This window comes from Leptosomus discolor, chromosome 4 (assembly GCF_034619465.1).
Source record: "Leptosomus discolor isolate bLepDis1 chromosome 4, bLepDis1.hap2, whole genome shotgun sequence".
Taxonomy (NCBI): Eukaryota; Metazoa; Chordata; class Aves; order Leptosomiformes; family Leptosomidae; genus Leptosomus; species Leptosomus discolor.
The window spans coordinates 9,463,861-9,479,861 of NC_141394.1; the positions used below are offsets into that span (position 1 = coordinate 9,463,861).

The 16,001-nt window shown below is 39.4% G+C and overlaps 1 protein-coding gene across 1 annotated transcript in view; it reads right to left on the minus strand.

Moving 5' to 3' along the window:
- ANK2 (ankyrin 2) overlaps positions 1–16,001 on the minus strand; it is a 159,998-nt gene that overhangs the window by 39,203 nt on the left and 104,794 nt on the right. The window contains exons 29-34 of the mRNA XM_086464118.1: positions 13,577–13,618; positions 12,638–12,673; positions 5,099–5,323; positions 3,324–3,422; positions 1,954–2,108; positions 769–980 (exon numbers count right to left, since the gene is read on the minus strand). Of these exons, the coding sequence (XP_086320244.1) occupies positions 769–980; positions 1,954–2,108; positions 3,324–3,422; positions 5,099–5,323; positions 12,638–12,673; positions 13,577–13,618 (769 nt within the window). The remainder of the gene's footprint in view (positions 1–768; positions 981–1,953; positions 2,109–3,323; positions 3,423–5,098; positions 5,324–12,637; positions 12,674–13,576; positions 13,619–16,001) is intronic.

Consider the following 16,001-nt stretch of genomic DNA (forward strand, 5'->3'; position numbering starts at 1 on the left):
TACACTAAATGGTACAACTTCCCGTGAAAATCTGCAGACAGAAGAACTGACTGCCAGTGAGACAGGGAGACCTCCCTTTTTCAACTTTCCCACACCTTCCTCCTCTTCCTACCCCCTTTCTTGGTGCTTGCCAGACCCTTTACAGCATTAATTTAATTCACTTAACCAGCAGCAAATGATTCCATGGTCACCGTTATTTTTTTTTTTTCCCCTTAGAACAAGCTCTGAGGTATTTTAGTAAGCTGTTCAGCTATTCACAGGGAATTTCAACAAGCACAGCCCTGGCCAAGGTGAGTTGTGGTCCATGCAGCAGGAGGAGGGGGTGGAGGGAGGGGAAAGACTTGCCCCTCTCTCAGTAGTGAACTGTTAGGCTGGTTTAATTCACACTGAGAATCTGTACATTTGACCTAGTTATTACAGCACACTGTATTTCTCTGATGCCTTTCATAAGAAGTGTAAGAAATCGTTCTAAGACCTACACTAATGCCATCATCATCACCAAAACTAGGTGCTTCTCCCAAGATCACACAGACAGTTAACAGACAGGAATCTGAGTAAACTGGAATACCGAAAGCTTTACCACTTGCTTTGACTTTTGCATGGATTTTGGTTGGTTTTTAATTATTTTTACTAGAAGCATTCTAGACCACAACATACAACATGATAAGCTGAATATGCTGCTTCTCCATTCAAAGAAGGTGATTTTACACTAAAAAAAAAAAAAAAAGAAAAAGAAAAAAGATAAGCCTTGTAATTGTTTCATTGTACCTGGAGGCCAACGCGAATTCGTTTGGTTAGAGCTCCTTCTGGAAAGACTGCCTGCACTTGTGGCACAACAGTGCTGCTCAGCACACCGCCCTCAGGTCCGATAAGGTTGCTGTCCTGTTTGATCCGGGATACCACCGCGAAGTACTGAGGGAAATCTCGGGTGATGATGCGGCAGATACGTTTCTTCTCAAGCTCCTCTGGAGTGTCAAGCACTGAGGCCAAAAGAGAAAATGGTCAGAAGACAAAAATTTCGTAGAAATAATACGGCGGACTACAAAATGCATTCAAGCTTTTCACAGTTTAACTGCAACTTAGAAAAGTATTTTGTCTAGAAATCAGTGGGGAAAAGGAAACACACCCCAGTATTTTAAGTTCAGCTAAAACAGAGAAATCAAGGAAGGAATAGACAGACAAGCTGAACAACTAACTGAAGGGAGCTGAAGACAGCAAACTCGGAACACATTGACAAGATCCCCAAAATCAGTAGGCAAACAAGCGAAGGGGTTGGTCCAAGGCCCTTTCTACTTCACATGTTCTCACTAGCGCCTCCCTCGAGTAGCATCAAGGAAACTTGACTCCAAAATCAAAAAAAATCCAAATCAAAAAAAGTATCAAAGTAAGAGCTCAGCTTTAAGTATGTGAGTTGGGTTGTTTACCCTTGTTTGTTTTTTTTTTTAAAAAAACATCAAAATTAATAGCAAATTCTGCAGATCCTAAACAGCTCAAGGCCATTCTGTTCTCTCAGAAAGCAAGAGTGACTGACATTTCCTCCCACACTTGTAGCTGCTTGGAAAGGATTAGTATAATAATTGCCTTGTTTTGGAAAGATGTTTGCTATGGAAGCTTTTCGTTTAACTCTATGAAAAGGAGCGGTAGAAAACATAAGTCTAGCATCTATTCTCAACTCCGCGATGGTAGATTTTGTTTTGTCCCATTACTTCAGCAGACCACGCAAGGGAAGTAAGCACAAGTACACAGCGCTTCTCCTGGCTCCTGTACAGAGAACACGATTATGCTCCAGTGTGACTGAAACTAAGTGTCTGGAGAATAAATTCAGAATGTCAGAAATTCTAAGGCGGACCAAACATGAGGTGCTAATTAGAATAAATGGTAAAAAGCTATTACCCCCGGTTACAAAAGCAATGCAGGAGAAGAATACCAACAACAACAAATCACACTAGATACCTTCATCCATCCCATTCAAGATTTCATTCAGTTCATCCTCAGTGTATTCACAGAAATGCTCCTTCCAGCTGTCCCCATTCTCACTGCGCAGGATCACCAGCTCTCGCTCTTTCCCACGCAGAGCAGCAAAATGGGGAATCTCCACAATCACAGGCCTGGCACAGCAACACAGCGCATTAAATGCACACGGGAGAGAGGAAGAAAGAGGATTAACAGCAACTCTATTCAGTCTGCTACAAAGTGACCTGGAATTCTACCTATTTCGCTGGAATACTTTGGCATAATCCTAAACTAGTAGGTCACTAACACATATGAGATTTTTACAGGGACCCAGTAAATGCTGCAGGACAGATCACAAAGTGCATTCACCTCTTTCCACAGTGTGAATGGTATTTGGTAAGATAATAGTGCTTAGCTAGGAATTTGGTGATTGTTTTGCAAATTCATGAAAAACTCATGCTCATTTTAGGTGTCACTACTGTCTGGGTTAACCTGTGCAACTTCATTTCAAAGAGAATCTACTGTAACGTATATGAATAGTGGGACAAATTCTGATCTCACTTATACTAGTGCAAATCAGAATAATTTCATTGCAGTCGGTGGGCAATCGTGTCCTGTGCCAATTTTACTTCATTGTAATTCTACATATTCCAATGAATTTATTCCTGATTTACACTCTGGGAGTGATTACGGAGGTCTGAGGAGATCATCTGGGTTTCTATTTCAGTATAGGAGATAAGAATTTGCCTTGTTGCCTTAACAAGCAAATATCAATATATGTGTATCAGTGTATGCATCCATATATATACACACACACACATATACAACATATATGTGTACATATATCTATATTTATATATACGTATACATACATACTCTTAGAAATAAGAGAGAAAATACAAATATATGTGTATATACACTTCTCTAATTAGAGGACTCACAGAGGTTACCAGGTACATAGTAAATGCAATGTGTTCTATTACACCGGTAGTATCCAACACATAACTTATTGAGTAATCAGTCCTTGACACAAAAAACATCTTAAAATTTACAGTAGATTCTTTTTTTTTTTTTTTTTGTCCCAATCCAGGTTGCTTTGCTACAGACATCAAGCACATAACTAGAAAGATTTCATGCCAAAACAAAAATAAAGGCCACAGTACTTCAAGAAAAAGATACAAACATACCACCAAAACAAAACCACATACCACAAGGGTTGAAAAATGGTCCACTAAGGGTTAGGTATACAAAATTTCAAATGATAGAAAGGGACAATATCATGGGCATAATGACATAAAAAAATCATATTGCAGAAGGAGGAGAAGAATGGGGAGGTCAGCATCCATCAATTTGTTTCAAGTCTCTCCTACCCAAGGAATTTGGTCCCAGGAGGCCCCAGCTGAAGGATTCGGCTGACCAAGCTTTCTCCCTCATTAAGTGGGGGAGGAGCCGTAGGCAGATGAAGTTTACTGAGTACATCCAAAGCAGCAGTGAAAGAAAGAACATAAATAAACTTTATGTATTTTTTGTGCCAGAACGCCAGTGCCACTGTCTGGTCCACAGAGTGGAATTAGGCTGTACACTGAATAAGGTTCCGTCCTAGCGATGACAATTGGGTGATCAAAATCAGAAAATTCAGGATTTTTCCTCACTTATGGGAAGACAATGGGAGTTTTTGGCAGTGACCTCAATGGGAACAGGATTTGGACCTTGGAATGCACCTCTGCAAACAGTACAGTAATTTTCTGATATCACTGCCGTACGACACCTAGAAAAACACTCACAGGAAGGGCAGAAAGATCTGAGAATGAATAAAACTGTGCTATATCCTGGTCTTTCAGGTGAGACTTTCTCATCAGAGGGAGAAACCATTAAAAAGAAAGCAGGAGACATACGGAAGGTTAATTTGCATGTGACAAAGATAATGGGAAGACTGACTGTGATAGCGCAATATTTCTTCTGCTCTTCAGCTTTCTTTCTGCTTCCCTTTAAAAGCGACCGAGATGGGAAAAAGAGTAAGTGATACATCTCATTAGCCAGCTTGTTTGCTGTTACTTGTGCTATTAAGAGGTATCCTGTCTGTCAAAAGGAATGGTGGGCTTGCTCTTAGCATCACATTCGCAGTGTTTCAGAACCGCTCTTGCTTTTTTACCAGATTAGAGCAACAGTGAGGTAGCCAAAACACGTCCTGGGTATGTTCTCCTTTCCTACTCCATATAAAAGCAGCGGGCAGTGAAAAACTACCAACCAACATTTTTCTCTCCCTAAGCTCAATCTTTTAGAAAAAGCACTAACAAAGAGAGTGGCTCTAATGGCTGCCTGTTATAATAGGCTTTTAAAGCAGCTGATTTGTTTTGAAACTGATTTAAACTATTGCTGTTTACAGAGTCACTTTTTTTACAACTTTTGAATGAAGCTATTTATTGTGATAGAAGGGGTTCCTTCAATCATCCACTTTTGGATGCCACAGTTGATAGGGAGAACAGTTGATAAAACAAACTGAAAAAAGTGGGGATAACTGCTGCTTTCAGCTGAAAATCGCTAAAACAAGCTCGGCAGCAGACACGAGTCTGATCTTTCTATGGGTTTTGCAGCATAGGACGACAGAAACAGCCAAAGAATTCCAGGGTTGTCCTATTGCTTAATTTAGCAATTTCAACCCCAGAAAAATCAAAGGCACTGTGCTTCCCTGATAGTCCCAATTACTGATAACACAAGTCTATAAAATAAGCAGCCGTAACTTGTGTTGTGTACGCAACAGGCTTTACATTTGGGCTTTCCATCAGTGCTGTGCTATTCATGCCTTATATGTCGAGTATTTAAATATAGTATGAACTGCCTTTTCTGGTTGCAAAGGGGTCCTATCCCCCTGTAATATCACAACACTGAGTAATACTTATATCCAAGGAAGCACATTAACCTTAGCGCTAGCACTTAAAATGTCCGTTTTCAAAGGAAAAGGCATAAAAGCTTTGGGAACCGTTAACTAACAACTGATTTGTATTTTTCACATAACCAGTCTGTTACCGTATGTTACAAACATCTTTTTCTGTTCAAGTCTTGAAAAAGGAACCAATTCAGTGCAACTTGCGAACAGGCGAAAATAGACTGAGCGCTTTCCTTTCGGCCACATGGCATGCCTTACCCAAGAAACTGAGCACCAGAAGGTCCAACTTCAATCAGGCGGCTGGCCAGACCTTCGCCTTCCACCATGGGAGGCATGGTGGCCAGTCTGTGGCGTTTCACCAACCGGCAAGTCACTCGTGTTGGAGCCGTGCATTTCCGCGGAGGAATAATGATTCGCAGTCCGTTATGTCTGCAGCCTCTCATGGCACCCCCACGAGCATCCACCATGAAACTAACTAGGAAGCTGAAAAACCAGGGGAAAAAATTAGATACAAAACACACCGAAATTCCTTTGGTTATGTTCCACGCGTGTCACAAACTACGTTTGTAAATTTAGCTCTTTCTCAGGACGTACAGTTAGAAAAAGCCTTTCTCCCATGTGAAGCACCAAATCACGCTAAGATCATGTATTTATTAAACTGACAACTGCTATCTACAAATTCTTCACAGAAAGTCTCATTTTACAGTGCTGCTGTTGGTAAAAATACCAGCAGTCACTAATAAATGTGAGCACATGTGTATGTGCCTATCGGAAACAAAATCAAGGGCAAATATCACTGCTCGGTACCTGCAAGCATCTATATGGTATCGTTGGCACTCTTTAAATACTCTACAAGCAAATACATCTTATGGAAAAAAATTATTTATGACTCAAGAATATAAAGCCAATTCTGCTTGGAGAGGTTGTTGGGGTTTTTTTAGGTTACCTATATAATTTTCTAGTTATTTGATAGACTATAATTTATAGCAAAAAATGGTTTGGGATTAAAACAAATCAAATTTCATTCTGGAGTGTGTGGATACAGTTTGTGATACATCAGTGGAGCTACCACCTATTTATACAAAAATCCCAACATGTCATTACTGTTTGAGGACAAATTTTGGATGTTGGTGAGCTAACAATAGCTACAGTCACTCTAGAAGAGGTTTATTTACAGATTTTTGGTTTTCTGTGTTACTTTGCACAGCACTACAATGTCGCAGTGGAAAACTTACAGATGCAGAAAGCCATCTACAGGGAGCCCTCTTCTAGCATAAGGTAAATTATCTTATTTATTTCTTTTTATTTAAAAGGGAGAAAAACATTTCATGGATTTGTTTTATGCTGAGCTTTTTATAGTTCCATCTACAACCAACAGGGAGATTTTGACAGATTTGTTACAAGGATTGGGGACATTCTTGGGAAAGGTGTAGAACTATTTCCATTGTTTTTACTGGTTTATGACTTAGAATCATGCCTGATGTGGGATGGGAATGTCGGGTTGCTGGAAGTGAAAACAAGAGTAGATGAGACAGAACGGTATCAGGCCTACTTCTAGCCACTAAAATAGAATCATCACATGGGGGGTCGCAGAAATGCTACTGAAGGACCTGCAATAGAGAAAAGCCCTTATAACACGAGTGACAAATACAGGTATTTTTTCCACCGTCCCCTTGACCGTTCTGTGCAACAAACATTGCGCCCATTCATTGTCCACACAGCTACAAGTAATTCCACATGCTGTAAAAACACAACACTCAACACACCGTGCAAGTCAGAAAGATGGATGATGGAAAGGAGCCACAAGCGCCAGTCAGAAGCACACCATGCACCACGGATGCCAGTCTTTCTCACACATGCAGTCTCCTATTCTACGGCCATTCATATACCTCTAGGTTTTGTTTAGTGTAAAAGTCTGGGTAGTACAACCATTATCTCATTCCTTAGAGGTTGGTGTTTCTGTGGTTTTAACAAGGGGGAGAAAAAGAAAATGAAAACATTTTACAGCTTTGATTCCCTGGGGATTGATTGAGAAAAATGGGAGCTTCCTTCATGAAATACATACTTTATACATTTTAAAGCATAGATGAAAGAAGAGCTTAAGAGACACTAAATGCTCAATCGTTGCTATAATGCTCTATGGCTTGCATTACAATTTTCCTGTAACTGTATTAAGTAGCGTTATCAAAGCGGTTCTGCATTATGTTTCAGAGAATCGGGCCAAGTCTTTATTATAACAGGTGCGTTACAGGTAGTTAATAACACTGAGTGCTGGAAGAAGAGTTTCACATTTTGATGCTAATCCTATGAGCAACAGAAATACTGCCCCCACCATTACCAGAAGCTAACAAGTGCACTTACTGAATTAAATCAGCATCCACATTTTTCATTGTATAAGCTGTCATCAATACAATTTTTAGGATTCAATTATTTTCATTACTGACGTTATACTCAAGATTGTATACTTTAACAACAGGATCACCTTCTTTCGCTGTCCATCACTGAAATATTGGTGCTAGGTCATCTGTCTGCCTTATATCCTCCTTATCTTATCTCCCCATGTGTCTCAGCAACGTCAAAAACCACTGCTAACTGCTAGAAGAACACATGCACACGACAGGTAAGGGTCTGAATCAAAATAATCTCCCTTCTGACCACAATAATGGGTTCTGTTACTTCCAATATGGTGCTCTTTCTCCGTACAGTAATTACTTTCAGACTAACTAAAAGATAAGCAGAATGCTGAGATATTTGTGCCTTCTCTTAAATCCCACGTTACACAATTAAGATAACAAGCCTGTAGTGTAGAACCCATATAAAAGCTGAAGAAGAGGAGTAGTCTTTGATTTTGACCATCTATAACAAACAGGTGTCTCACCAGTCATAGCCTTGTGTTCCCACACCTGCAAAACCTGGGATCTACTACAGATCAATTAAAAATGGAGCGTGGCATTTGTCTCTAGTAAGCCCTCGAGATACAGAGGGATAGCTGTGTGTGTTCAGGCCTTAAAGCTGCTGCTCCTTCTTTCAGTTTCAGTTTACTGAATGTGCCTGGTGGGTCAGAGCAAGGTTTGACAGCGAATCTCTCACGAGGTCTGTCAGTCATCTATCACTGAAACCAACCCTTGCTCCAAAGAGTGGAAAAACTGGCATTGGAAGGTGGACACAAAGCTAACAAAGGTTAGGATAAAAACAGTAGGACATGATCATTATTATTCACTGTAAAAACAGCTGTGTCTATCATAAAGAAGATCTAAGGTATTCACTAAATAACGAGACACAATCTGGCAAACAGGAGCATTCATCACATTATACACAAAATAAATTTGTGCTGTATGACTGAAACAGACGCCAGATGAAATGCAAGATTCCTGAAGGGCTCTGTGACTTCTGGATGAGTCTGAAACCACCTCAGAGACTGCAAGTACCCTTCAACTGCTGGAGAGCAAATTCAGGCAAACGTAGAACAGCGCAAGGACAGCATAGAAAGATTAGTGCCAAATATCACACTAAATATGGAGAGGCCGGTTCACAATACCAGCTACGTACTACTATGGCATTTCTGGAAAACAGATTTTGGAGAACTAGCATGAATATAGTGCAAAAGAAAGAAACTGAAGGGGAAAATTCCTCGGCTCCAGAGCCGTGGCATAAAAGTCTGAAAGGATAGTACACTGATGCAGGATTTGTACAGCTGACACAGAATGCAAAACCACGTTCTTTTTCACCACACCATCCTGTTTATTTCCCAACCTTTTGCCACATTCATTGTCTCATCCACTTAATTCTCTTAATCTCTCTTTTTTTTTAAATCAGCAGATTTCACATAATTTTGGATATGCAATAGTCAGGCAAGTACTTCATAACAAAGCATTTTCTGAATCATAGCAGCCTCTTTTTCTGCCTATTTGCTACATAATAGGGCATTTGGATGGTGACATTACTGTTCTAGGACTGGAAAAGCTTTGCTCTTTTGAAGGACTATGTGTATCAATACACAAATAATTCATACAAAACTAATACATGACGTAAAACATGCTTTCTGAAATGCGCATTTTAGGAAATTGAAAAAAGTGTGTGACTAATACAAAGGAAATGTAAAATGCAAATTAATTATTTTGTTGCCCACACACACGTACGTGTTATTTTTCCTCTCCCAAATGTTTCTTTTACCAGATGTTGTTACGTGACAAGACTGAGATAGGAAGAGATTGTACTCAAATGAACAAGCAAAACTAGCAGGAATAATTGGCCAATTAAGCCATCACTCTGGGAAGTGGCATCTTTCATTATAAATTCCCATGGTCAGAAAGAAAATAATACGTAATACTAGCGTATGAATAACCCTAACATCACTGATATACTCCCTGAAGCTTAGGTGTGGGGGTGCTTCTCTTACTGCATGCAGAGAGACAGCGCTTTGCTGTACCACCCCTGCGAGGCACCCCTTCAACCTTTGCACCGGTCTTCCCTGCTCAGACTTAAAACTTCGTAAGATCCCGCTCCTGCAAAGGGCACTGGGCACCCTCTGCTCCTGCTAAGTGGATGGTGCAAAAAGGGACTTTTGGCTAAGCAGGAAACTCAGAGCTCACTCCGTGTTCCAACCGCAGGCTGCGCTCCTACAAGCGCTACCAACCACCTACATACAGAGAACGAAGAGGAGAGGGCTCATTAAAGAGAAACACAAATGGCTGTGAAGAGTTGAAGGGGGGGTGGGGTGGGGGGAAGAAAAAAATATTAATAAAAGGGACTAAAGGGAATCAGAAAGCTCTTACAGATTATCACTAGAGGAGGAGAAGAAAGGAAGCATCCTAAAAATATTAGGCTGATAAATGTGCCTTATATGCCTCTATGATCATTTATTATAATATTAAAAATAAAAGATAAGGTAAAAGAAACTTACAGGAACTCCATGTAGATATCATACAATTGCAGAAGGGGTTAAAAATGGCATAATAGGGGCATGAAAACCTTAGCAGGGACTAACTGGTTTGGTGAAATGAGTTAAAACTGAGGAGAGGGAAAACAACACAAACAGGAGAAAACTTTTGGACAGCTGTTAAGTAGGAAAGCAGTCTTGTGAGCCATTTCAAACAAAGGTGGCCAAAACAAGGGAACTGATTGATCAAGCAACGCATCAAAATTACATGTACCTTCCATCAGCAAAAGTCTATTTCAGAACATGTTTTAAATGTCCTTCCTATAACCACTATACATAGGGTAAGCATCCTTCTTCAGCTCTGACCTCAGTTTATCTTGGCAACCCATGGCAAGAACTTAAATTTCAGTTAAGTGATGATTCAAAATCAAAGCAGATTATGGGTTAAAGCAGCAAAGTCAGAATTTGTATGTCAAGGGTGACTAGGGCTACAAGGAGAGCGTCTTCCTCAGCACTAAGGCAGCCTTTCAGTAAGGTTCATTTTCTGTCTGTTTTAAAGGTTCGGTCAGAAATGATGCACCGACACAGCCACGTGACCCTGACAGTCTTGCAGACTGGATCGATTCTGTGCTTTCCTGTGATTTAGCAAGGTGGCAGTCCAATATAACAGCCAAATCAATGAAAAAAGTTAGGTTTTGGGAAATCATCGCGTTCTCTCTTTTAAAGAGAATGAAGGGGAAATCAGGATATTTTTCTTTTTTAAGAAAAAATAAGAAACAAAAGTGATTCTTTTCTAGGAGTAAGTTATAGAGCGCAGGGGTGTCTATACGTGCTTCTGTTAAACACATGGCTAGCAGTTAGATCAAGCATCATCCATTCTCCTCTAAATTAGCGATACTTACTCATAAATTAGAGAAGCCATTTCATACTCTTTAGAGCAATTAAAAACAACATACTTGCCAGATGAAAGGTAACTACAGCAAATAACATTGGCTACTGCATCCTCCTGGTTGAGGACATACAGAAAAGGCCCCTAAATCTTTCAGGTTGTTTCCACGCCTTCTACAGAGAGCAGTGCAAGCAGCAAGGGGTTTTCTAATGGCTCCACTTGAACAAAACACGGACAATATAAGTGCGTTGGATTTATCCACCTTACAAGGACAAAAAGTTGTAGTGTATCTTCATGAAATATTTGTATTTCAGATCTGAGCCTGAGTTACTCCCTTTGCTGATTTTATTCACATGGAATTAACTTGGTTTTATTCTATATCTGTGCTCTTTTGAAAGCTAATGGCAGGATCAACAAATTAAATAAAAACCCTGACGTGTCAGCGCTGGGGGGTAAAAGAAGAGACTTATCGTGTGATTTGTGAAGAATCCCTGTTACGTAAATAGCTTTGCAGAAGAGTCACAGTTTCAGGCGGCTGCGAACGCAAGCATGTTGGCACTCAAACGCACGCCTCGTTCTGCAGAATCATTTGAAGAGCCATGCAAACCTAGCACCGTGAAGTGTCTTTCTGGAACAGGCAGCAGTTCTTCGAACACACAAACCCAGAATAGGCAAAATCGATACACCACCACTTTCGTACGGTCAGTTCAGGTATGATCAGTCTTTCAAACTGGCTAGGCAGGCACACATGCTCTCATCAGGTAGCAGGAAACAACAGAAAGCTCTAACTAGAGCACATCCATTGTAGACACGTTTAAGAACTTTTCTGCACACATCATCTTAATTTTTAAAAGAAACTGGGAAACAAGGAGATAGCAGCATTCAGTGTTAGTCGCAGTGTGAAGAAGCAGAAACAAACAATCAGGGTGCTTCAGCCATTGTAAAGTGTTCAGCTGGAGAAGGAAAACTGATAGAGAGTCTAAAATTAAGAAAAAAGGCCTTGATCCAGCTCCCACTGAAGTCAATAGCAAGTCATTCAGCTACCTCCGTGTGTTTTCCGTCAGGCTGCAACTATGCCACACATAAACAAGGCAAAATACACATTCCAGGAGGACAAAAAACATGATCCTACACAGGAAGCCACTAGAGCATTAACTTATGGTAACGTTCTCTTCACTGCATTAGTCAGCTGCAGAGACTGAGTGGCATGACCTAAAAATATGGGTTTGTAGTTTATGTTTGGATTTCGCCATTTACTATTTTTGCACAGCTGAGTATTTAAGAAGTTTTTCACCTTTCTACAGTTATGTTACAGGAGATGAAGAGGTATCGTGCCAATAAACACTCAGTTTGCCAAGGGAAGATAACCCCCTTTGGGAAGGTACTGCTTTAGGTGTTCTGTGCAGGATGCAGTGTCCCAGTGATTCGACCACTGGCTAACCGAGGTCAAACAAAAAATGCACGTGGCATGAAAAATTAAATATACCAGGTCTGTGCTGCTATTGTACTAGTTCCAACGTGGTGGCACAATTTGGAGAACATGGCTTAGGGAATAGCTCTGCAATACTCTTTATATAGACAAGTGAGATAAAAGGCCCACTTTGTAATACAACAGTTGAAACTAAACCTATCCACAATGGTTTGTGTTGGATTACTTGGGGGGCGGGGGGGATGTCCTTCCTTTAATAATATTAAACCATGCCATCAACAGAGAAAATGTATTGTTAATTAAATTAATGGTTAAAACAATCTAGGAATGTATAAGGAGCTTTATTAAGATTTTTTGCAGTGGACTTAGTATGTGTTCAGCATTCTTTTCTTATAGAGGGCATAGCAGATGGGAGACAGTGGACCCTACTGTATAAGAACAAAAATAGGGCCAAGTGTAACTATTACTGCTAGTCAGAGCCTCTTGGCTAACGTGCACTATCAAAAAACTAAAGCATCCTGAAGTGAGGTAAGAGAGGAGGATAAATAGGGTGGGTGAGAAGTGCAATGTATTAAAGAAAGAAATTATGCAGAAGTTCACCTGCTGTTGTCATGATCAAGACATGGAGAAGAGCATCTGCAATAGAATAGATGATTTAACATCAAAAAGGAAAAGAAAGGGGAAAAAAAGAATGAGTTAAATGAAATACTAAAATATTGGAAAAATGAAACAGATTTCTAAATTAAACACATGAACATATACATATATATGCATATCTATTACATGTAAGAAGGTAGGAGTGAGTATGGAAAATAAGCCTACGTAAACATCCTTGGTTACAAACGGCTACTACGATTACAGCAGTAAAGCTAGAGTGATCTGCTTTCTCTCCATACGTTCTCGAACTGGAAGTCAGATACATAAAAAGTACAGCTAGAGCCTGAGTCAACCTTTCAGAACGAGATTAGGGGAAATGCTGCTTGGTTTAGGTATCCCCACCTAAAATCTCAGCCACGGTATATGAAAGGGTGTCTAAGGTACTTCCAGCCACTCTTTCCGGCAACACAGTAAATCGTGACTTTCTTTTCTTCAAATTTCCTATCAATACATTCTGTCCTCCACTTTCTCCCATTTCAACATGTTTCTTGTCCTCCTTTTGTTCAGCACTACAGAATGACAAATTCCAAACTTTCAGTTTGACCTGTTTAGGCTTTCAGTAATGTGTCACATGGCCAGTTACGTGTTTAATGTCACTTTTTATTATATACATCTCCACTGGCATTGTCTTCCACGGACATGAAGAGCCATTTGCCATTAATGAAACACACCTGCTGTTCTTCCTTATTGCAACTTTCTGAGGAAAGGTCACAAAGGCTACAGTGTAATTTGAAACCATTTAGACTTTCAGATTTTAGAAATGACTATCAGCTGGTCGCTGCCAGGTCCTGTTTCCATAACTATTTTCAGGAATTTCATCTCACATTGGGGAAAACAATATTATGGATTCAAAATACAACACTTGAAATATATTTTGTTTACCTTGTTAGCAAGGATCCAGTCTCCTTTTTTGCAGACATGCAGCTAAGAATGATAATTCACATTATTTGTCACAGTTCGAGCTGCCCACTCCCTCATCTCCTTCTCCCTTATTCACTGATGGAAGCAACAACTAATAATATCCCAACTGTTTAATCTTGTCAGATACAAGTACTGGTACACTTGGATCATTAATTAGTCAAACAGAGACTTCTTCATCAAATTGTGTAAAAGAAATCAATAGCTTTCATCAAATAGGAGTTTTACTGTGAGCAAGCCGGAGTTGGAAAAACTGCAGAGGTGCTACATATCTTGCTCTAGAACACAAAAGCAAGTTACTATCAAAGCATGAACTCAGAGCTCCTTCCTCACAGTGCCATGTCCCTGACAGTATGTCAGATTTGCCTCTCTTGTGTACCACACCTTTACATATTCGTCAGTACAATTCTTCAAAACATAATCTATACAACTAAATCATGGACATTTTTTTCACTCTATCTCCAGAACACAGGTATGAAAACAACATAATTTTGCACATAATTTATACCTTAAAATCTTACAGTCAGCCTTATCTTTACCATTCACATTTTACTGTGCGTTATAGACACATAAGAATATGAACCTGTCAAACAATGTCTAAATGCTGCAAGTGAAAAGAAATCTTACAGTTCAGTGGGTTTTTGCCTTCCAACTTAAGGAAAATATACATGTTCTTCCACAATAGGATGCTGTGAGGTATGAGATTAAAACTGTGACACACATTTGCATTTATGTAGGCATTAGTCCTGTCTCTCATAACACTTCAGCAGGAAATTATACATAATATCCCCTAATATTACCAGCAAAGCAGTAAAACTCTATCTTGTTGGATATTCAGCACCCAAACTTTCTGGCATATTCAGAGATATTTAACTTTGCTCAATATGTAAGATCAGATCGTTTTATCAGGAGAAGCAAATCTGATTCACTGAAAGGAAGTTTAAATGTAGGAATTTATACTTTTTCCTTCAGCCAATGTATGAAACTATTCAGAAACTGTTAGCTGTGTAAAATGAAGCAGGAGATGTTCATGTTGAGATTGTGAGCACCAAAAGAACATTACCTCTTAAAAGATAATTGTTTTCTTGTTTTCAAAATGGCTGCCAAAGACTCTGACCAAAGATTGTGCTTTTCTTTCCTTATTGATGAAATTATCAACATACTGAAACAATAGTTACATTTAAATTTTAAATGGATGGTTAAAACATTTTCCCCCTCTGAAATTTCAGACATTTCAGAAGTTTTAGTTAGTTATGCAACGGCTGAAATATATGCCTGTGAAATACCACACTGAGAGAGCAGTTCTCTATAAATTTATCCTTTTGCTTGCGGGTGTTACACTGTGATCCACAGAAACACTTCCCTACAATGGGAGATCAGTAAGAACCCAACAACAATTTGGGTTAGCCACTGAAGTAGTGCAGGGAGAGAACAGTGTCATTTTTTTTCTCAGATTGCACAGAATACAAAATTAAGATCATCTGTGCCAAATAAATTACCGTCCAATACTTTGCTGATGCGTTACTTTATGAAAACACGGTCTGAATTCAATATGTTTCCAGTGTCTTGGGCAAAACCAAGACCATGCCCTTGCTTAAAGCCACTAACAATGTTTATGTAGGATTTCTTTTCAAACACTAAGAGTTTTCTTTCATGACAGATATATGCTACTACAATGCACGTCCCTGAAATGTCAGCAGCGTTGCTAGTTCGTAAGAACGTAGTAATAGTGTGTGTCTGTGTAGGAAGGAAGGTGTAGGTGATGAGAGGGGTATAAACAACAAACATGTTTGTTGTTGTTCCAGCTAAGTGAATCCAACAATCATGCACACAGCATTTCTACAATTGTTTCACTTTTAAAATGAGGTCTTAAAGTGAAACTCTAGTAGTCAATGTATTTTCCTAAAAAAAAAAAAAAAAAAAAAATCAATGTAAACAAGATGCACCCCAACAGTTTAGGGTAACTTAGTGACTCAGACAAATCTAAGCAAGATAAAAATGAAGTGTTGTACAGTCTTTTCCAAAGGCTGAGCAATCACTATTATAGGTTTCTTTATTACAAAATTTAGTGGCAAGTTAGTTGGTTGGTATGTACAAAAAGAAAAACATAATTTGTGTCATGTTACATGTCACTATTTCATACAAGGCTGCAGAGAGCATTGCTCCTATTAAAATCAGATATTCTTATCCTACCACTAGCATCCTGGTCATCCAAAAAGATCTCAATATCACTAATATTTGTTAAAAGAAAACCACAAAACGATCGCACATCCAAGAAATAAATGCCACGCTTCTAGAAAGTATTTAATTCATCCTCTGCGATTACTGGAAGACCTACCTTTCTGAAAGTCAAAAGTAATACATCCTTTGGAAAAAGTCTGTGAACTAT